Source organism: Lynx rufus, unplaced genomic scaffold (assembly GCF_022079265.1).
Source record: "Lynx rufus isolate CCGP_SWC_20201006 ecotype Redwood Valley unplaced genomic scaffold, mLynRuf1.p SCAF_2, whole genome shotgun sequence".
In the NCBI taxonomy this organism is placed as follows: Eukaryota; Metazoa; Chordata; class Mammalia; order Carnivora; family Felidae; genus Lynx; species Lynx rufus.
The window spans coordinates 13,575,902-13,599,516 of NW_025814834.1; the positions used below are offsets into that span (position 1 = coordinate 13,575,902).

Consider the following 23,615-nt stretch of genomic DNA (forward strand, 5'->3'; position numbering starts at 1 on the left):
TGGATTTGGGGAAGTAGATCAAACAAATCTCTCAATACGTAGGAGAAGAACAGGGCCTATTACCACTGTGGCATAACACCAGCCCTGTTGCATAATAACAGATACTGATGGGTGCCTTTTCCCATGCCTGGAGCGATTGTAGAACAGCTAATGAAATTCATTAGTCATTTGAGAGAGAGTAAGAGTAAAAAGCACTATAAAAATCCAATCCAATTCAGGGCAATCTTGGCACATGCCTTAGCCCAGTTGGTGCATTTCCAAAAGAAGGAGGCACATTAAATTCAGGAGGGACAACCCAACTGTTCTAAAGCTATAAATCAATGCTACTCAGTTCTCATTTGCACTCAACGTCTCTGCAAGGAGCAGTAGTGAGAAATTAACTGATTCCACCGTCCTCAAATACATCTGTCTCTTTGACCATAACACTGAACAGACAGCTGTCTTGCTCCAGAGAAAACTGTGGTCCCATGACCTGGATCCTGACCATCGCAGATGCGTAAAGCATTCATGCCAAGCGTCAGCAAATCCCAAGCCCTAGGTGCTACGGAATATATCATTGTTATTTTCATTTTTAGACCTCATATCCACAAAATTAAGAAACACTGGATGTCTCGAATGCTGCCCATTGACTGACACATTCCCTGGAAAGACAGAGCTTTCCTAATATATCCCCCGGAAGTAACGAAGGGAATGCATTATTTGAAGCAGCTCTGTTGGGTTTCGCAGCCCCCAAATAACCTCAAAATAACTTCAGTGCAACATTTCAACAGGAAAGGCTTGAGAAATGTCATTCATTGATTGGCTGACATACCACAGCCTGAAATGCATTAATAAAAATATACCTGCCAACAGATGTTTGCAGGCTACGCCTTTTATTGGGTACCTCAAGGGAAGTTTGGGATTTCGTCTTTCTATGGTTTTATTAATACCCTGTGACTTGTGAGCTCTGATTTTCCCATTGTACTCATTTAGGTGGGGCTAATTCTAGGTGGAGTGTGGGCCCCTAGGGAGACATCTTCTTTGATGGTCTTCTTGTCTCCAGCTTGTTTATTAATGCTCAAGTTTGCAACTAAGGGAGATAAAATTAAAAGGATGGTGAGAACAGGATTGTAAAAGCCTCCGAAAACATCTTATGCCATTTGCTTTTAAACCCATAAATTGCAACACGCACAAAGCCACACTCTCACAGTCTTGTTCATGTCTATGTGAGGAACGGGAGCAGAGAGAAAGTATTAGTAGCCACATCACAGGCTGTTGGTATATGAGCACTGAAAGGCGTCAGCACGCTTAAGCTGGAGATCCAGTGACAGAAGGGGACATAACCAACCAAATCGGTGGTTCACTTGCTACACATTTCATGCATAAACACAATATTAAAAGAAGGAGAAAAAAAAAGAGGTTCCCAAATCAGCCATGTGTCTCAGACTTGAAGGCCTGAGGGAGCAGTTGGTAATGCAACGTGTGACATTACAGGGTAAGCGGTAATAGGTGAGGAGCACTGAGGTCTCTAGCTGAACTGGAGTGAATTGCGGCTACTTGAAGACGTTCGAAGCCAACTAAAAATAAACTAAAATAAGGCCAGATCTAACATCTGGAGCCAGCATGTGCCTCTTGAGCTATCCATTTGTGATTCTTGGGCTTAACCTTGGCCTGGGAAACTAGGGAGATGGAACTTAAAATAAGTCTACATAGAATAATCATGTCAAAAGGCAGAAATTCTAGAAGGAGCTTTTTGGGGTTCTTTGGGTTTTTTTTTAATTACCCAAATCACCCCATAACGTCTCTGTGTCTTCTGCTTCAAAACAGTGAACATTTCACACAGGTCTTTCACTAAAGAGGTTGTGTCAGACGACTAACCATCTTTTCTCCAAATATTACAGGGAGTCCTGTGTTTTTATTTGCTAAATCTGGTGATCTTACTTGAAGACCCTTCCAGAGAGAATATTCACCTTGCATCATCCTCAGTTTACTTAAGCATCTGTAAAATGGGTTTCTTTCATTTTGTTTTAATGCAGGAAGTACACGGAAATCCTTGTTGGTGGCCCACTGGGTCACATCTTGTTTTGGTTTTGTTTCTATTTGGAAAAAACACTGCTATTTTGAGGAGCCAATTAGCAATGACTAAAATGTTGGTGGAAGTTTCTAGGGCCTTACCAGCGGAGATCTTCCAAAGAAGGCCTTAGAAATCAAAGCTAAATCTTTGTGCTTTGCAGACTGGGAAGGAGTAAGGTTGGCAGGAAACTGTCGATGTCATTGACATGATAGAGGGAAAAAACTGTTCTCCATTTATGACATTCCCTTTAGTATCTAGATTTCACGGTGACCCCTCCAGCTTCCAAGAGCCCCCTAAATAATCCCAAAGGTCATCCTTTTTCATTTAAGTTGCATAAATATTTCATTGAAGAGCTAGGGAACTCAAGACTGTGTCTTTGGTTTTCTGCTTTATCATGTTTTATTCTTTATTTGGGGACCTTTTTTTCTCACGGTTTTGGAGTAAACACGTCAACCCTGTAACAAAATAGCCACGCCTTCCCCCACTGGTGTTGGTCACTTGGTAGAATCGGCAGTTTCTTTGAAGGAGGTGTCTTTCCTCCCGGTTTCAGCATTTTAATGTAGTGCAATTATCTGGCTGTTTTTTCAGACTCTTCTCCACTTTCACCACACTGCGCCCTTAATACTTGTGTTGCTCAGTTCTGTTAGAGAATCACCCAGCTTCTCTCTGTTGTGGCAAAGAGGCTCCGAGCCAAGCAATTAATCCTGACACAGGATCAGTAACAACGAAGACAGTCCATGATACTTTGCTTGCTAATAGGGAGCCAACATTTTAAAATAGAGCCAGGTAAACCTCACAAGGAAGGATCTAATTCAGCAAAACAGATGATCATAATACTGTAGCAAGTAGGCGGAGGACCTTTCTTCAAATAGACAAAGAGAAAATTTACATAATTCAGTGGATGTGTTTGGCTGACTCCAGAGAGCTTTGGGGGCTCCGTGCGAACAGCTTGAGTTACTGAGCAAGACGTCAAGTATTGAAGGGTCTTCTCATATTATTTCAGATCTGGAAATGATAGTCATGTGGCTTTGCCCTAAATGCTTGGGGTCCCTGTGACTCCATTGGAAGGACTGCATGATGTCAAAACCTTGGTAATACTAAGAACTGAAATCCAACCGGGCACTGAGAACGAGCAAGATTATGTGTGTCCGTGGTTAATACCCTATTTTCCTTTTCCACAGCAGGAAAAGCCCAGACTTCTCGAGCCTTTGGATTATGAAACCGTCATTGAAGAACTTGAAAAGACCTATCGGAATGATCCCCTTCGAGATCTCCTGTTCTTCCCCAGTGACGACTTTTCAGTAAGCGTTATCTTTTCAAGCCATCTAAGTTCGGGGTGGGGGGCCCACAGGATGATCGAAGACCATCCCAAGCTGGGTCACTGTCCTCCCTTATAGATTCAAGGTGCAGAGCACTTTTTCCTGTGGCTATCCTACGTCACAGTCACTGCAGTGGGAAGCCACATCGATGAGAGAGGTGGTACCACGGTGGCCTTTTGAGACAGGAGATGCACAGAATGCTGCCTGGTTCCAGGTGGTACCGGTATCCCTGACAATGTCTGGGTTTCTAGCTGCTACCTTACCTGGCCTCAGAGAGCACTTCCCCCTCCTTCCCCCCTTTCTGACCGAAAGCTTCCGAGCAACTGAAACCAACCAATGGCAGAGGCAGAAATCTTCTCGGCACAAAACTTGCAGTTCTTAAAAATCACCCTTCATCTTGGCTGTCCTTTTGTAAGGAAATGTTGAGCCTTGTGTGCAGAGAAAGGTAGGCAAGCGCATGTTCATGGAAAGATTTAGGATCTGAGGACAATGCCCAGTGGCACATGGAATGCTCCTGAAGGTGGGAGAGAGAATGAATAAAAAGGCAGTCCACCTAGGAATCAGACACAAGCACAGTAAAATGACGGCTGATGAGCACCCGTGTGTCTTTGGCACTCTATCTGTGGTCCTCTTAAACATTTTTAAATTGTTAGTAAATATCGGTGTAAGCAGAGATCTCAGCGGGCAGATGGTAACCTTCTTCCTAGAAGAAGGGTAGCCGGAGACATCACAAATGAACATCTTGAAGCCGATGAAAAGGCAGCTTCAGGGTCATCTTGTGAAGTAGCCACTGTCCATGGAAACTTGTGTTGAGTGGCTTGGGTCTCATGCTCACCCTGCCTCAGCCAGCCTCACACTTCTGTCCCCTCTCTTAACTTTGGGGCAGATCTGGCTTCTGGTTTCTAAAGGTCAGTTATTTCCACCTTCCTCCATGGATTCGTAAGAAAGGAAGTTAACAATTTTCTGTTCCAAATACAAAGAGTGATGGAAGAAAGGAGACAGATTGGTAGATAGGAAACAAGAAACTCTTTTGATTTGCTTTTTCCAATTTTTAAAGGGCTCCTGATTTACTGTTTGACATACTTTAAGACAGCCTTATCTCGGGCAGAGAAATGTCACTTCCATGGTTGGACCAGGCCACCGCGGCTTGAACTGCAATCACCAAGCTGAGCCATGTTATGTTTTCTGTTTTTTGGTTTTTTTTTTTAATTTCACACCCTCACTGTCTTTCATACTGAAGGTAAACTTTTATGAACAGACTCTTTCTGTCAACACGAAAATCCTTGAAACTTGGAGACCTTTGCATTCTAGCTCTGGCATTCAGAAAGATGGCAAAAGCCACCTCACATGTCCCCGGCTCAAGGAGGGAGTAGAGGATGGGTTGTGACATTTGCACTGAATTTGAATTCATTTCTTGGCATCTTTCCACTCTTGTTTAAGTTAAAGATCGGCTGATTACTACTCTAGGACCTTTGCCATCCTTAATGGTGTAAACCAAGCACGTGATAGCTTACATACTTCTTTATTTTTCCAGAGGTGAGTGTTCTAGTAAATACACTGAATTCTTTCATCCTATGCTTGCTTAAAAGCTTTCTGTGGCCACCCCCATTGCCTTCAAAACAAAGGGCAAACACCTTAACATTTCCCAAGGGCCTTTCCAAAATCTGGGCCTTGCTCATCTAAAGTTCGTACTCTTCCTCCCCCACCCAATCCCTAACGCTGTCATCACGGGCACCTTCATAGTAAAATACCAGCACAATCCTAAACATAACATTCTCTCACCCCTCAGACCATTTCCTTCCTTTATTCATTCACCAAATATGTAATATGTAATAATAGTATATAATACTGACTGTTAAGCATTAATGCCACAATGGCGAAGCAGCAGCGATTGGACAGAAATTGCCTGGTTTTAGTGCAGATTACCTTTCGGTCAGATGAATCAGGCAGAAATGAGTAAACAGTTTAACAAGATAATTGGGATTGAAGACCAGGTGTATGAAGAAAATGAGATAGGGCCATGTCATAGAAAAAAAGGTGACATTTGAACTGAGTTCTGAATCCCCAAGGAAGACCAACCCCACTAAAACCGGAGGAGGAAAGGAGCATCTCAGGCTGAAGGAAGCTGCTAGAAAGGCCCTGGACAGCTGTGGACAGAGTGGTCAGAGACCAGGTCAGGCCAGGACGAGATAAGGCATTTGCGTCTTGTTCCAAATGCAAGTGGCAAGTGGCAGGTCATGGGTCTGTTTCAAGAAGGAGAAAAACTGGGGCTTCTGGGTGGCTCAGTCGGTTATGCATCCGACTTCCGCTCAGGTCATGATCTCGCGGTTTGTGGGTTCGAGCCCCGCGTGGGGGTCTGTGCTGACAGCTCAGAGCCTGGGGTCTGCTTCAGATTTTCTGCCTCCTTCTCTCTCTGCTCCTTCCCTGTTCTCTGTCTCTCTCTCTCAAAAATAAACATTAAAAAATAAATTAATCTTTAAAAATAAATAAATAAAAAGGAGAAAAACTGACTTGGTGTATATTATTGGAAGCTCACCCAGCCTCTGTGTGGACAACAAATAACAGGGTGAAGAGGAAGCTGGGGGACCAGCTGGGAGAGAATAGCTCTTAATTAGCAGGTGCTCAAAAGATATTGGATGCCACCTCGTCTGTAGGATCAGGAAATGTCATATCATACAGTTAAATCGTCATTTGTATCAAGCACCTGACAAAAGGAGTTTTGAATATTATTACCATGTAAAACTGTCAGTTTTTGAATTTCTTTAATGTTTATTTATTTTTGAGAGAGAGAGAGTGGAGGAGGGGCAGAGAGAGAGGGAGGCATAGAATCTGAAGGAGGCTCCAGGCTCTGAGCTGTCAGCACAGGGTCCGACGCAGGGCTCGAACTCACAAACCGCGAGATCATGACCTGAGCCGAAGTCAGATGCACAACCGCCTGAGCCACGCAGGTGCCCCTCAATTGTCAGTTTTTGAACAAAATTCAGATAGATTGTCTTCCCTCTTTTCTCCTCTACAGAGTCGGGGTTGACAAGCCATGACTCATGGGTGGCCTGCTGCCTGTTTTTGTCTGGCCCACCATGAACAAAGAATGATTTTTATGTTGTTTTTTTATCCTACCTTTTTTTCCTACACAGAACTGGCTAAATCATTGAAGGAAAAAAAGAAGAATATCTTGTAACCCATGAAAATGCTATGAAATTCAGGTTTGGGTGCCTGTAAGTGAAGTTGTATTTGAACAGCACGGTGATGCGCCTTCTTTTACCCACTGTCAGTGGCTGCGTTTGTGACACTCGGCAGGATTGCAGCAGAGGTAGAGGACCCTGCAAGATGTATTATCTGGCCCTTTACAGAAAAAGTTGGGGCGGCCCTGCCATAACACGCAGAACTGTGTGCATTTGGGAGGTTTCTCACCTCCCCCTCTGTAGAGTGAGACCCTTCTCTCAGTGCCCTCTGCCCCCGTCCACTGCATCCACAGCTCATGTCCCATTTCAGGGGTGTTGCCCGCCGACAGGAAGCCCCCGTGTCCCCGGCCGGAGTACCATTTTCCAGGCTCATCCTTTAGCGATGAGTAAGGATTCTCCGGGATGAGCGTGGACCGTCTCCACTCACCCAGTGGGACGGGCCAATAGAGTGACCACCCCCATGCCCGGGCATGACAGACTGGAAGGAGTGGGGTGGCTTCCAACTTCCCACTGCCCCCGCTCCAAATGCCCTGAGCCCAGCTGTGCCCTAAGGCCAGGAGAATCCAGCGAGCTTCCGTCTTTCCACCTTACCAAGCACCCGCACTTGCAGCAGACATGATTCATTACTTGGTTTGTTTAATCAATATTTATTCAGCACCCACGAGGCGCTGAATATAGAACAGCACTTCCCAGACAAGCGAGGCTGACAAGAAAAGCCAAATCCGTCTAGTTAAGGAGGGTGCGCCCTAATATGGATGAAACATAAAGTTGATGAAGAATGCTGGCTTCTTAGGGTGAAGAAATTTCAAGAAACAGGGGCTTCAACTGCTACTTGATGCACCTTAAAGGAGATTGTTTTTCACCAAGGCAGGATTCCTGCAGTTTTTCTCCCTATTCAGTTGCTGGCCCTTTTTTGCCTCGATGCCCAAAAGTGGCCTTTAACCAGTCTTCCTGCTTCCTCCTATGCACTCATCTAAAGGAAGCTTTGGAAATACAAATCAGACAGTGAATACCACAGCCCTGGTTCGAACTTTCCAGTGGTTTCCCACAGCCTTCAGAGTCCAAACCAGCTTCTCACCACTGTCCCCGTCACCTGGTGCCTGATGACCCCTGTGCCCTAATCTCCTCGTCCTGTTTCTCTTGGTCACTGTGTGGATACCTAGCATTTTCTCTGCTCCTTGAACTTGCCAAGTTCATCCCCCCTGTCAGGGCAAGTCTGCTCTTGGCACAACCTGTCCCTGTTTTTCATTCACTTCGGTTCGGATGCTGCCTCTCCAAAGAACCATCCATGATCCCAACCATGCTGTGTCACTCTGTCACATCATCCTGATTACTTGCCTTTTTTCTTTTTAATGTTTTATTTTATTTTTGAGGGAGAGACAGGGTGCAAGTAGAGGGAGGGGCAGAGAGAGAGAGGGAGACACAGAATCCAAGCAGGCTCCAGGCTCTGAGCTGTTAGCACAGAGCCTGCCATGAGGCTCGAACTCAACGAACCGTGAGATCATGACCTGAGCTGAAGTCAGACCCTTGACGAACTGAGCCACCCAGGCACCTCTGATTGCTTGTCTTTATAGCACTTATCACCATCTGGAAAGACTTCAGTTTGTTTTTTTCTCTCCTCTGTCAATTGTTCCTCGCCATTAGGGCGTACCCTCTAGCAGGACAGGGATGTCTTTTTTGATCACTGGGAGACTTCCAGCAACTAGAGTAGCCCTTGGCACAAAGCAGGTGGAAAACGAATATTTATTTCATGAATTATCGTTCAGAAACATGTAGGTTATTTTCAAACATAACTGGAATCCTTTGAATACCCGTGGGAACCAGAAGTCCATTGTGAGATGAAATTTGAGAAGAAAGAGGTTGAAGCAGTTGGCTTTGCTTGATGATGAGGAAAGTGATCATATTAATGATATTAATGATATTAATGATATTATTATTATGATATGATGAGGAAAGTGATCATATTAATGATATTAATGATATTAATGATCACTTTCCTCTTCGACACAAGACAATATGTCCCTGTAAGGAAACAGCACTAAGGTCATGGTCCCCTCCTGCAGGGGCTCATTCTGTCTGGTACAGTGCCTGCCACATAGCCACCATCAACAAAGCCTAATTTCCTCTCTGTAACCCTTTACGTACTTGCTTTCTGTTCCTAGGCATGGGAGAAATCAGTATGTACCTGTGTTTCAAGTACCCAACAGTGTCGGGCTCGTGGGCGTTCAGTGAAGATTACTGAACCTTGAACCAAAATCATCTTCTTCCTGGTTAAGGGGCTGTGGTAGAGGCATTTTGCTGTATCTTGGCACGTCAAGTGCGTGGGTTCTGGGAGCAGGCAGTGTGTTCAGTGTGATCTTCAAACTATTTGCATCCTAATGAATCACTAAGAATAAGCAGTCTAGATGCATGTGTTAACGCATTCATTGCAAAAACATGAGCTCCTTCACTCATTGGATTGGCTACTCTTGCTTTTCTCCCCTTTCTTTTGGAAGCACGTCGTGATAGAAACTCGAGACCAAAAAGCGAAGCACTTAGTCACCAAATTGTGGCTTCGTGACACAGGCAAGGGGAGGAAGGAAGGAACACAGGAGCTAACGAACAGTTTCAAGGGCACAATGAATCATACCGTGGAGTGATTCAGTGTGAGGGGAGACCGATTAAACAAAAAAAACAAAAAAAAAAAAAAAATAGGAGAACAAAACACGAGAAAGCCAGAAATGAGTATCTTGCTGAGTAACAGATACAGACAGGCTGCGTGGAATCACTTCTGGCTGTAGAAAACCTTCCATGAGAAAGTTCAGAGGTCTGAAAAGTAGCCCGCTGTGGAAGGCCGTGCGATCACACCCGGACTTCAATACCGCCCATGCTGGACAAACTGCTCTATGTCAACCCGGCTTCATGGCCCGCCTTCTGGGAAGTAAGCTGCATATATCAAGGGTGCAGATACAAACAAGAAGCCTTGCTGACGCTTGGGAGGTTATGCCTTTGACCCCGGGCAGTGCCTATTTCAAAGTCGGAGGTCTATGTTGCGCACGTGAGACAGCGGGCCAAGAGAGTTACATGATCCCCTCAAATCTCCTCTTCATCTCACTTGTTCCGAATTAGTGTCTCAGGGCTCCCCAGTGCCACCCGCAGGGCTCGTTGGCCTACTGTCATGACCCAGTGAATTGTGAGTTCTTAACATACCAATGGCTTGTCCTTTTCACAATATGTTTTTAACTATAAAAAGCAACTGTGTGTGGGGACTTCCGTACTCAAACCACATGGGTCATATTGGTGACAGGAAGTAGAAGGGCCTTCAAATCTTTTAAAATGAAAAGCAGAAAGGTCCTGTGTTGTTTTTTTTCTTCTTCTTCTTCTTCTTGTTTCTCTTATTGAGACCCAGCTTAACATTTTATAGGATTCTCAATCTCTTTTTTAATCCTCGGCTTCTGAGCCTGAAAAGCAGGCTTTAAATGGCTCACAGCATTCATACCAGAACACTGTAATTGCCATTTAAAAGCTAAGTAATAGTCTTTGTCGAACTAGGTTATTTCGAAATTCTAATATTCCTCCCGTTTATAAGCTAATGAGGCTGAGATTTGCAAAAGGCTCTTGTTCAAGGATGTAGAGCAACTGTGAGGACAGAAATCAAACATGACACTTTGACCTGCTGTAAGCATTTCTGTCTACCCAGCATGCTTTTGGCCAGCTGCTTCTTAGAAAAATAAGGTGCACGCTTCGGGGAAGTTTTAACTCCTTGAATCCCACAATGGGTGACATTAGAAAAGTGGTATACGGGGCGCCTGGGTGGCGCAGTCGGTTGGGCATCCGACTTCAGCTCAAGTCACGATCTTGCGGTCCGTGAGTTCGAGCCCCGCGTCAGGCTCTGGGCTGACAGCTCAAAGCCTGGAGCCTGCTTCCGATTCTGTGTCTCCTTCTCTCTCTGCCCCTCCCCCCTTCATGCTCTGTGTCTCTCTGTCTCAAAAATAAATAAACATTAAAAAAGAAAAAAAGAAAAGTGGTATGGTAGTGAAGAATTCTAGAGTGGTTCAGTAAGAATATGTGAGGACTTCTCTGGGCTTGATCGAACGAGGAACATATACACATAAAGTACACGTAAAGACTTATACATGAATATTCATAGCACCATTATTTATAAGACCGCAAGGGGGAAACAATGCATATATATGTCCATCAACTGATGAATGAATAAATATAGTGTGGTATAGCCACACAACGGAGTATTACTCAGCCATTAAAAAAAAAATTAAAGACTGGTTCATACTCTAACGTGGACGAAACTTGAAGCCATTATGCTAAGTCAAAGAAGTCGAATACAAAAGAGCACATATGGTACGATTCCAATTGCATGAAATGTCCAGAATAGGCGAATCCAGAGAGACAGAAAGTTAATAGCTGCCAAGGGCTCAGGAGAAAGACGAAGAGGAAGTAATTGCTAGTAAATATGGGGTTTCTTTTGGGGGTAATGAAAATACTCTAAAATCAAATCATGATGATGGTCGCACGGCCCTGTGAATATATATAAAACCACTGAACTCTACACTTTAAAAGGGTGAATTTAGGGCACCTGGGTGGCTCAGTCAGTTAAGCATCTGAGTCTTGATTTTGGCTCTGGTTGTAATCTCACACTTGTGAAATAGAGCCCCACATAGGGCTCCATGCTGAACGTGGAGGCACTTGGGATTCTCTTTCTCCCTCTCCTTCTGCCCCTTCTCTCTCTTTCAGAGTAAATAAACATTTAAAAGGGTGAACCTTATGGCATGTCAATTATATCCCAACAACACTTGTGAGCTCCAGCCCTGCATCGGACTCAGTGCTGGCAATGCAGAGCCTGCTCGGGATTCTCTCTCTCTCTCTCTCTCTCTCTCTGTCCCTCCCCTGCTTGTGCTTTCTCTCTCCCCAAATAAATAAACTCAGAAACAATGTTTTAAATAAAAGGAACAAATTAAAAAACAATACAAAACGTGGGAAAATATTTCACACATTGTTTTATTTTATTCCCAAAGCAGATTTGACGTGGCTTGCTTACAGATCAGCAATATATACATATATATTGGCTGAATTCATCACCAGCAGAGCTTTTGGATCTAAAATATTCTACAGTTGAGCTGTGGACTTCATATATGATACAGACAGTAAATTTTATAGTTCAGAGACGAGAAAATGTGCACTGGATGAATTAGAGAAGATTTTCAGAGCTGGCACCTATACTAAGCCCGAGGTTAAGAAAGAGTGAGGAAAGTAAAGGAGAGGAGAGGGGAGGGGAGGGGAGGGGAGGGAAGGGAAGGGAAGGGAAGGGAAGGGAAGGGAAGGGAAGGGAAGGGAAGGGAAGGGAAGGGAAGGGAAGGAAAAGACTTTCCGAGAGGAGGAAGAGACCGCACAATAAGGCTAGTGCAGGAATATGTCTGGAGCAGAAGAAGGAATGTGAGCAAGCGTACAGAATGATGTGTGGCGGGTTGGCTTGTGTCTTAGGCCATTGCTTGTCACGGGGCCATGTCTGCAGGCCTCACACCAAGCAGGCTTCTTCCCTGTGCCTCCTTGGAAAGAGAACTCAGACCACAGCCTCTGGGTCCTTGCCAAGGGGAGGTCCTGGTGCGATAAGTATGTTGCTGGAGCACGGTGTTCTGTGAGTGCTCACATTCTTGCATATGTAAAATGTTTCGTCCTAACTTCCTCCAGAGAGGAGGCAAGACACGTTGTGGAGCCTGGAAAATAAATCACAGAAAAAGAAGGGAAGTGACTTGCTCAGTGGTTAGCTAATCCAAGGGTAAAAAAAAAAAAAAAAACAAAAAACCTAGAACCAGGTCTCCAAACTTCCCTACTTATATTCTTTTTTTTTTTTTTTTTTACTTTTCAATGTTTATTTACTTTTTGAGAGAGGGAGAGTGAGAGGGAGAGTGAGAGAGGGAGAGGGAGAGTGAGAAAGAGAGCATGAGGTGGGGAGGGGCAGAATGAGAGGGAGACATAGAATCCAAAGCAGGCTCCAGGCTCGAGCTGTCAGCACAGAGCCCGATGCGGGGCTCGAACCCACCAACCATGAGATCATGACCTGAGCTGAAGTCGGACGCTCAATCGACTGGGCCACCAGGCACTTCCCTACTTATATTCTTAAATACTGTGATAGGTAAAGTCTCAATGCTTGACTTGCGGGGATGGTAACAACTGTCCAGCGATGGGGAGCTGCTCACTTTTTGCGCGTTTCCCATACACTTTAACTGCAGCAAAACAAGAAGGACCTTCCCCCTAAAGCACAGGGAATGAGTAATGGGAATAAAAGACACAGCATAGGGAATATGATCGGTGGTGTTGTAATAGTGCAGTATGGTGACAGAGGGTAGCTAAGGTGAGCATAGCCTAATGTATAGACTTGTCCAGTCTCTATGTTGTACGCCTGAAACTAATGTCTGTTGTGCATCACCTTAACTCATATTAAAAAATAAATGAATGAGGGACGCCTGGGTGGCTCAATTGGTTAAGCCTTCAACTTCAGCTCAGGCCATGATGTCATGGTTCGTGAGTTCGAGCCGCGCGTCGGGCTCTGTGCTGACAGCTCGGAGCCTGGAGCCTGCTCCGCATTCTGTGTCTCTCTCTGTGCCCTCCCCCAACTTGTGCTCTCTCTCTTTCTCTCTCTCAAAAATAAATAAACATAAAAATGTTTTTTTAAAAGTAAAATAAATGAATGATCAAAGAGGGAATTATTGGTAGGGGGGCACAACAAAGGTATTAAAGTGATATTCTCGTGTACTTAAAAAAAAATAAAACAAAATCATGACAACACTCTTCTGGAAGTGATAAAAAATGTTTTTCAAGCAACTAATGTAGGATAAGTGTCTACTAGAATATGAGGCCGTATCGGTGTCTTAATCTGAGAAATTTAGGTGAAGATCATTTTTAAACACGTGCTTAGCTTGGAAGGTATTGGGAAATGTTTGTTAATAGACTTTACTGTAAGACTTGTCGAATTCTCAAGCCCAGACTGATTAATTACTATAAACAGCATCATTTTTGCTCTCTTTTTTGAGCAGCTGGGATCTATAGTACTGTCAGGAAGCTTTGCTCAGGCCCAGGATAGGAAAAGCAGCCTCATTTTTTTTTTTAGACTTTGACCGGTGGCTTTTGGCCAATTGCGAAATGGCCGTGATGTGCTTAGAATGAAGTCTTCTGTGGTCATTTTAGCCAGCAGAATGGTGGCTGTGACAAAGCCACAGAGACTGCCCACTAAAGAGTGGAAGGAACCAGAAAGTGACAGGGCTGTCGTCGAAGATGTCTGAATAGCATGGACCTGAAATTATAAACACAAGCCTGCATGCCTCGTTTCATAAATAAAATGACAGTTCATGTTTCCAAATGCCTAATCTCTGGACAGTAGGCCCCTTATAAAACTCTACCACCAAAAGAGGACTGCGGCTCAGTTCCAGTGCTGTCTCAGATCCGTTTCATGCAATTGAGCTCTACTAATTGTCAACCAGAAGGTTTATAAAAGAGAACAGGAAGTCTGCTGTGGCCAAGGCAATTTGTAGTGGTCTGAAAGCATCTAATTCTCAGAAAAGAAATTCTTTGTAACCATATTAATCCCCTTAACAAATATGACTGCATACTTCGCTTTTTATTTGATGAATTTCTTTTTGCTTCAATGGAGACACATTAAAGAAATAAGACATCAGCAGAAGTGCCACAGTTCTGAAAGTTGATACTTTATGGAGGCTCTCTGCTTTTTCAGCCACATGTTCCAGTATCACAACAAAATATAGCTGAGATCAATAGCATGTCACAGGCGTTCATTATATATGCATTTCTTTTCTTATACCTTGTGTATTCTGTGCAAGGGATTAGATGTACAGTAAGTCCATGCAAGTTGTAAAATAATGTTTTAGATTAAATCTACAACACATGGTTACGTGAGGGTGATTCAGCCCCAGTTGTCTTATTAAGAATCAACACGAGGAGTGCCTGGATGGCTCAATCGGTTAAGCATCCGACTTCAGCTCAGATCTGATCTCACCGTTTGTGGGTTCGAGCCCCGCGTCGGGCTCTGTGCTGATAGCTCAGAGCCTGGAGCCTGTTTTGGATTCTGTGTCTCCCTCTCTCTCTCTGACCCTCCCCCACTCGCACTCTGTGTCTTTCTCTCTCAAAAATAAATAAACGTTAAAAAAAAAAAGAACATGATTTCATAACTGGAGGTCATCAGGAATCACTCATAGCCATGGTACATGTGATTATACACATGATTATAAAGTTTTTATAAATCCCAACTTGAGTGAATTTCCAATCTCATACATTACGTATGTTATTATGTATCGGGACTCTATTTTTACTACAAGTAGCTATGTGACCATTATTACTTGAATCCTGAGTCCATATCCAGAAATTTACCATTAAAGAAAACAAAAAATTTCTTAAGCCAGTTCAGTATCCTAACTGTATTATACCAGAAAGCAGTGATCTTAGTGGGGCACTGGGTATAACTTCCTAAGAAATTTACATTTGAGCCGTGTTACTCTGCTTTTTTGTATAAAAAATGTATTCTAAAATAATGACTGAAATATAAAATTTTTTTAATTAGAGGAAAAAAATCCTGATCTTGCCAGTAGATTATAATATATAATGTTCCCTGTAAACACCAAGCAGGTGAAACTGTGTATCTGAGAATTATCTACCCAAACAGGAAACAAGTTACACCCAGATAATTGAAATCCCGCAATGATCTCAAAAACTCAACCTAGGTATGGATTTTAATCTTTTACTCCAGACTTCCAATAGAGTTTATGTACTGTTTATCTTCTAACAGAGTGCCCAACATATAAGAAGCAACTTGAAAGTGGGAATCCAAAAGGAATCAAAAATGTAAAATCTAAATAATACTAAGTCCTAAATCGGCCCTATCGTACTTCACGTGGGTGTACCTACAGTTGGCTTGATTGGTAGCCATGGCCTCAGAGAACTTCTACACCCTGTTCACACAACTGCAGTGACATCCTGGGGCAGATGCATGGATCAGGAGAGCTCCATCTACACTGCATTTTAGGATGAGCATTGAATTTTGTCCCAGGATGTATCTAGACCTTTGTTTCCTCATTATTTTTTATCCTCTGATTTTGTCAGGTTCACATGACACTCTTCCTCTTTCGCAGCGTCCAAACTATACACATGAAGGCACACACACACACACACACACACTCACACAGCATACCTGTGCACCGACATGCATGTGGTCACATGCCGCACACACACACCACACGCGCACTGACACTACGTATGCACACGCAAACACAGCACACCATCATCCATCATCCTCACACACACGCACAGACACACTCGTGCACTACACCTAATCACACACGCTCACGCAGACACGCACACACATATGCACAGAACCCACACATCCCGATTCACACACACTCAACACTTTCGACAAACAAGTATTTAAATGCCCCACCGGACACTGAGGTTAGAGCAGTGAACAAAAGAGATCAAAGCTCTTGCCCTCATGGAGCTTATATTAAGAGCAAAGAAAAAGGAGGATTTGAAGAAAATATGAGTCTGGGACTAGAAGAACAGGTATGATGCTGCCCTTGGTGGTAGAGCTTGTCACAGAAGCTGTGCTCTCGGAGGAGCCCATTCCCTGGACCCCTTTCCTACCCGTCTTCTCCAAAACTAAGGAGGGGTGTTGGGAATCTCATCTGTTTCATTAATGAGTCTAGGGAAAATGCCCTTCATCTAGAACAATTCAAAGGAACTTTAGGTTGTGCTTTAGAAACTCTGATGAATCATTTGTGGATTTGGGGATGTACAAAAGGAAAGACCCCAGCTGTTTGGTGCCATGGATGTGAACAGACTGGTCACCCCAACGCCTCTGGAAAGCCACGGAGTGCAGACTAAAGAAAGCTGGTGGCTGGTGATGGAAAGTCACTGTTTTTAGGGTGTCTCATGCTTCCCCCAGCTTGATGGAGCTGAGGACTATATGTCGTATAAAGAGGAAACAATCTATGAAATCCTGTTTTGGACGTCTTATAACATTTTATGTCTGTTCGTTTACTGCAAAGTTGTTTGTTGAGCATCGAAGTTGAAAACATTTTGTTTATTTTAACAAAAATAAAGACACCAAAAACATGAGTCTTTTTCCTCAAGATCCAGGTTTACTGAACATCCTTTCTTTCTTCTCACCCCTAAAATGGTGGCTACACACACACACACACACACACACACTCAGAGCTTCTTAAAAGGGTTAAATTTACCTTGTGGAACCTTGAGAAACTATTTACAATAGGATTAAAATACTGATGCTTTTGTAAGGTTTCTCTTTCACTCCAACTGTATCTTGGGATTCACAACAACAACAAAAGATACAATAGAAATAAGCTAGGCAAAATATACAGATGCCCCAACTTTTGTTCCCTGCAGGGAAGTGAAAGAGCTTTACGCGATGAGCCTGTGTGATAAACCAGTACTTGTAAGGATGCTGGCAGAGGCAATCTCAGGGAGGTTTGGCTTCTGTCTCCTAGAGATGTAAATTTCTCTGTCTTCTTTTACTGTCCGATGCTAAGATCTAAAACACTTTTCTATTGGGTTTTCGGTAGGGTGGTCTACTCAGTGCTTCCAGGTTGGAGAGCTTACTTCATTTCTTTTCATTGTCCTCCCCAGACGGCCACCGTGTCTTGGGATATCCGCACACTGTATTCAACGGTACCCGAAGACGCAGAACACAAAGCAGAAAATTTGCTGGTGAAAGAGGTAAATGTGATGCTTCCCATCCTTTACTTTATAAACTCTGTTTTCTCCTGGGCGGGGCGGGGGGGGCTCCACACAGCTCCCTTTTATTATTGTCTTCCTCTCCTTTTCAGTAGAGAATTTCGGATGGGATGATGAGCTGTTCCTTTTCAGCCCTCCTCATGTCTAGATTCTTTCCATTCTCCTGTTAATTATGTTTCATTGTGTGGTGACTCTTCAAGTTTGGGGCTTTTTTTTTCTTTTGTTTTTACTTCCCTTAAAATCGTCACATTGAGAAATATTTGTGTGTTCTTAACAGAGGATAATTTTATTTTGCTTACCTAGACTGACTTGTGGGAAAGGCCACCATATGTGAGAATTTTGGATAACAGAGTTTCTATGTTAAGAGATACATTTTTTTTCAAGTACTAACTATGGAAATAGTTAATGGTAAAACCCTGTGGCTATGATAAAAACCTTTTGGTATAACATTTGTTTGCATTCTGATGATATAAGAGAGGCCTACAACCTTGCTCCTTCTTCTAAGCAGACTAAGGGATGCTTTAGGGCAGCTACTTAAAAGATATTTTTTGAATGAATAAATGAAGTTAGTCCTTCCTTTACAGAAAATGCAGTGAGAAAATTCAGCACAGGCCAAACAGAATCCTGACAGAAAATGGTGTATCCCCAATTAGGATTTAGTTTAATAACAAAACCTTTTCTCAGTTCTCAAACATATGTGTACGGATATAAGCTAGCTTTATTAGCATACATATTATGTCAATCTGTATTAATCATGCACATTTTATGTTATACTATTCAGTCCAAATCCTTTGCCATAGATTTATTTACGAGTTTTTTTTTCCAATTCCTTATTTATTTCCCAAAGATTACATTAAATTACACTACCTTCTAAGGAGTTAAAAAAAAAAAAAAAGGAAAAAGTGCAGGTTCAGATAACATCATGATATCTGAGTATGCTATTTTCACATTGACTGATAAAAATAATATATGTGACATCAGTACCATAATATTTTTTTTACAGTCACCTTAGAGGAAGTCTTTTTTTTTTTTAAGTTTATTTATTTTTGTCAGAGAGAGACAGTGTGAGCATGAGCTAGGGAGGGGCAGAGCAGAATCTGAAGCAGGCTCCAGGCTCTGAGCTGTCAGCACAGAGCCCGACACAGGGCTTGAACCCACGAACCGTGAGATCATGACCTGAGCCAAAGTCGGACACTTAACTGACTGAGCCACCCAGGCACCCCCTTAGAGGAAGTCTTAATATCTGGTAGGACATCACAGTTTAAAAAAGAGTTGGCAAATCATTTTCTACACCAGAAAATCAGAATCACTGAGACAAGGTCTAGTAACATTCTTCAGTAAATATGTAAATATGTGTTAACTTAGGTAGGATTTGAAACATTTATGATACTGAATTCCTTACCAGGAATATTCAACCAATTCTTCTTGAATGTTCTTCCCTAAAATATTGCACTTTTGGGTAAAAATCTTCAGCTTGTTGTTAAATTTATTTCCAAGAAGTTTATAGCTTTGTTGAAAATGTGAGAATTTGTTAAATCCAGTTCCTTTTTTTGCTTTACATTGCTGATATTAAAAAAAAATAAAATAAAAAAACTGTTGGGGCACCTGGGTGGCTCAGTCGGTTGAGCATGGGACTTTGGCTCAGGTCATGATCTCACAGTTTGTGGGTTCGAGCCCCTTGTCAGGCTCTGTGCTGACCTCTTGCTCAGAGCCTGGAGCCTGCTTCAGATTCTGTGTCTCCTTCTCTCTCTGCCCCTCCTCCGCTCGCGCTTTGTCTCACTCTGTTTCTCAAAAATAAATCAATGTAAAAAAATTTAGAAAAATAAAAAACTGTGGCTTTTGAAGATATATGGCTACCTCACTAATCTTCCTTATCCTAATAGTTCTTTGTAATGTTAATTTTTGTTTTCATTCGTTTTTACTTTATTTTATTTTTTTGCACATAGAAAGACACCATTTATCATTCTTATTTGATGTTTAAGTGTGTAGTCATATCATCTGCAAACAATTAAAATCGTCCTAGTTCCTAATAACTGTGTAGGTTTTTTTTTTTTAATTCTTGCCTCATTTTATTATCTGATATCCCTGAAATCAGGGATTGAATAATAATGCTCATGTTGGGCATCCTATCTTTTTTCTTTTTCTTTTTCTTTTTTTTTTTTTTTTGTGAGAGAGAGAGAGAGAGAATGCATTCGGTGCAGGTGCAGAGGAAGAGGGAGAAGGGGAATCTTAAGCAGGCTCCGTGGTCAGTGCAGAGCCCAAAGCAGGGCTCGATCTCACAACGGTGAGATCATGACTTGAACTGACATCAAGAGTCATAGACTTAACCTCTGAGCCCCCCAGAGGCCCCCATCCTGTCTTACTTTTGGTTTTAGGGACAGGCCTTTAGTATCTCTGATGCTATCTTACCCCTTGAATTTAGCTCTGTGATCTGCAGGATCCATAGTTGTATTTCTGGTGTAAACTTTCTTATTCAAATTGTATTATCACCTTAATACTCCATTCAAATTGCGAATATTTTATTTCATGTTTTTGCTTTTATATTCATGAGTGAAATTATCTCTAGTTCTCTTCCCTCACTTTGGTATTAAAGAAAATGCTAGCTTAAAAACATTGTGACGCTCTCCATCTTTTTCCACTTTATTCCATTCTGGAATAAAAAAATAAATCCGTGAAATGAAATAGGGTATCTAGAAATATATCCAAGTAAATACGGTTACATACCAACTGACAAATTATGGCACTTCAAACTCTCAAATATCTCTCAGGTTAGACAATTTCATGAATACCACTTGGTTATTCATTCTGGATGAGAATAAAGTTAGGACTCCAGCTCACATTAACATAAAAATTAACTCCAAGTGGATAAAAACTATTTAAATTTTAAAAACAAAAATATTGAAACTACAGGAAAACATTTTAAGTGGAAATTTAGGGGAAACAGATTTAAGCAAATAAAAAATGTTCATTTCTATATGATTAATGGTACCATAAATAAAGTCAAAAGAAAATATTTAATCAGAGCAATTATTTGCAACTCTTTATATCTTTTGCAACACATGCACACATTCCTGATTTTCAAACTCTTACAAATTGATACGAAGATAATAACACAAGGAAATATAAGCAAAAGACAGGAGCACACAGTTCAAAGAGAGGGGCACAAAAAGTTGCCAGCTTCACTTACAGTCATGAAAATGTAAATTAAAACAAATATGATGTATGATACTTGAATGAAGAAAAATTTTAAGATGAGTAATATTTAGTGACAGTGGGAATATCGGAAATAAACATTATCATACAGTGTTTATAATACATATCTGTAACCTTTGAGATGTAATTCTGTAATTCTTTTTTGTAAAAGTTTATTTATTTTGAGAGAGAGAAAGAGCATGAGTGAGGGAGGGGCAGAAAGACAGGAGAGAGAGAGAATCCCAAATAATTCGTCACTGCCAGCACAGAGCCCCATGTGGGGCTCAAACTCACAAACCATGAGATCATGACCTGGGCCGAAACCAAGCGTCAAGTAAGCTTACTGACTGAGCCACCCAGGCCCCCAGATGTAATTCTAATGTACCTTTTAAGTAGTGCATATACATATGTAACATGTGTGTTCTTAAAAAAACACTAGAGCATAAAAGTATAATTACAAGGTTAAGTATTGTTGCACTGACCAAATTGTAATATCAGTTGGTAAGAGTGGGGTTGAATAAATTTTGGCACATCTGCATTTTAAAATAATATGTAACCAATAAAAATTAGATGTATTTATTTTATTTTTAATTTTTTTTAATGTTTTATTTTTGAGAGAGAGAGAGAGCTAGTGAGGGAGGGGCAGAGAGAGAGAGGAAGTCACAGACTCTGAAGCAGCCTCCAGGATCTGAGCTGTCAGCACAGAGCCCGTCACAGGGCTCGAACCCACGAACCGTGAGATCATGACCTGAGCTGAAGTCGGATGCTTAACCGACTGAGTCACCCAGGTTCTCCCAAGCTAATACATTTATATGTACGTAATTTGGGGGCACCTGGGTTAAACATCCGACTTCAGCTCAGGTTTGATCTCGCAGTTCGTTAGTTCAAGCCCTGCCTCAGGCTCTGTGCTGACAGCTCGGAGCCTGGAGCCTGCTTTGGATTCTGTGTCTCCCTCCCTCTCTGGCCCTCCCCCACTCTCTCTCTCTCTCTCTCTCTCTCTCTCTCAAAAACAAATAAACAATAAATAAATAAACAAATAAACAATAAATAAATAAATAAATAAATAAATAAATAAATATATTAGCTTGGATGCCCATGGTATGTTGTTAAGAGAAAAAAGTAAGTTGCAGAATATATACTATGATATCTTGAAGGTATAAAACCTGTAAGTATATACATAAATATGGCTTATTTATATAAGCTTTAAAAAAGTATGAAAAATGTAGAATAAACTCATAACATTGGTTATGTCACAAGTTTGGGATTGTAAGGGGAAGAGAGGAAATTGGATCTCAGTTTATATGTTCTATATTGTGTTACAAGGGTATTTTTGTGGTGAAAAAATATTTTGTGAAAAAATTAGTGGAAATACATCTTAAAATGCTGTCAGAATTGGAAGCCACCCAAGTGTCTCTTGTAAAATTGTCTCCAAACGTTAAAATCCAACCTTATTCTGAGAGTTGCAAGTCGCCTTAAAGACCATATCAGATTCTTTTTTTATTATTATAATTTGACTTTGGTAATGAAAATGTCATATGGAATGATCAAAATCCCTTATGCATTTCACTTTATGAGTCCAACCACTGGGCTTGTCTGCCTGTCATAGAAGCCAGTTAAGTTCATCTGATACAGTCCATTCGTAATCACTTGTAATAAAACTACTGTGGATTTATAAACATCTCCACGATTTTAGGGACTATTCATGTCATGATCTTTTTACCTCTTTCTGGATGCATTGGGTATTTGTCTATTTCCAGGTTTCCAGCAGTCTGTTTTAGGCTGTGAAAAACTTGCTCTCACATGAATCAGGGATTCTTAGGCCTCTGCTCTGAGTGTCTGCTCCCCAAGGCTTTGAGACCTTGGATTTGGTGGCCAGCCTGCTAATGCCCTTGCCTCTTCCCACCTGCTTGTTTTATTATCTGGTATGCCTTCGTGGTGGGCCCCATGAGCTTAAGTCCTAAATCTCAGGATGATTCAGAAGCCCCACCCCCAATCTCTGGATGCAGCCAAGGTGTCAGGTTTAACCACTTTCCAAGGAAAAGGCAGCCTAAAAAGAAGATGAGTACAACACCGGAGACTTCTAAGGCTATTCTGGGGGTCTTAGATGTCTTTAGTTTTGTCATTGCTCTCCTGAACTTCTGTACCACGACTTCAAATGGCCAGGTTGACCCCCTTTATTTCTGTAGTTCTCTGAGAATGTCAACTTCGGTGGAGAACAGGTTGGCCACAAAATCTGACTGTGTCTTGTTATTTCCCCTGGGGTGAAATTTCTTCCCGTTAACTTTGTTCCTACCTTTCAACTACTTGCAGCCTGGCGTTATTCCTCCATTTCTAACTTCCACCCGCAGCTTCTCCTTTCTCCTAAGAACTGCTCCAAAGAGAAGTCAAGTACAGTGTCTTTTACCGTAGATCCCAGGTATCTGCCGTACTTTTTGTGTTGCACGTCTCAGGACAGAGCATTTATCTGGGTAACGTAAATGACTCGCTATGTTGTTCTCAACTGCATGGATCTAAAGTAGAGAAAAGAAAAGAGAAGAAAGAAGAGGAAGCCTGGGAAGAAACTTTTTTCTTTTTTTTAACCTGAGAATTTTTTCTGCATCACTAGCTGTGAAAACTGCCATAGCTTGCTTGCTTTTAAGGATATAAATAAGGGGAAGCCTGTACTTATAGGGTAGGAAGAAGAGAAATCCCAGTTACAAATACCACGTGATGGTGGTAGAACATGAATACCCAAGCCTGGAGACAGCAAATAAAAAGAAAGGGGTCACCAGAAAGCTGGGTTAAGACTGAGAAATGACCTCAGAGAATTCTGCTGGCCAAAAGTCTTGACCACGGTAGGTAATAGCAGCTAACGTTTATTGACTACTTTCTTCGTGCCAGATACACTTCTAAGACCTTTCTTTACTTGCAGTAATTATAAGCAGATACTACAGCAGCAGCAACCTTGTAATGATGAGGCGACTTCTAGGGAAAGATTAAGCAGGTGTTCGGCATCATACAGGTGGGAAGAGACAGAGCCAGCATATCCCCACCCTTGCTGTCTCCCTGCAACGGCTTCTGGCCTCTTAACCTTGACAGTAAGTGCCCGGAGGATGCTTTACTAAGGCTGCCCTC

The 23,615-nt window shown here is 42.1% G+C and overlaps 1 protein-coding gene across 5 annotated transcripts in view; it reads left to right on the forward strand.

Moving 5' to 3' along the window:
* Positions 1–23,615, forward strand: part of DOCK10 (dedicator of cytokinesis 10) — a 271,137-nt gene that overhangs the window by 112,991 nt on the left and 134,531 nt on the right. For 3 of the 5 annotated variants that reach the window (XM_047082997.1, XM_047082994.1, XM_047082996.1), the window contains exons 2-3: positions 3,235–3,354; positions 17,202–17,291. In XM_047082997.1, coding sequence (XP_046938953.1) covers positions 3,235–3,354; positions 17,202–17,291 — 210 coding nt within the window. The remainder of the gene's footprint in view (positions 1–3,234; positions 3,355–17,201; positions 17,292–23,615) is intronic. The other 2 variants (XM_047082998.1, XM_047082995.1) reach the window with 1 other exon arrangement.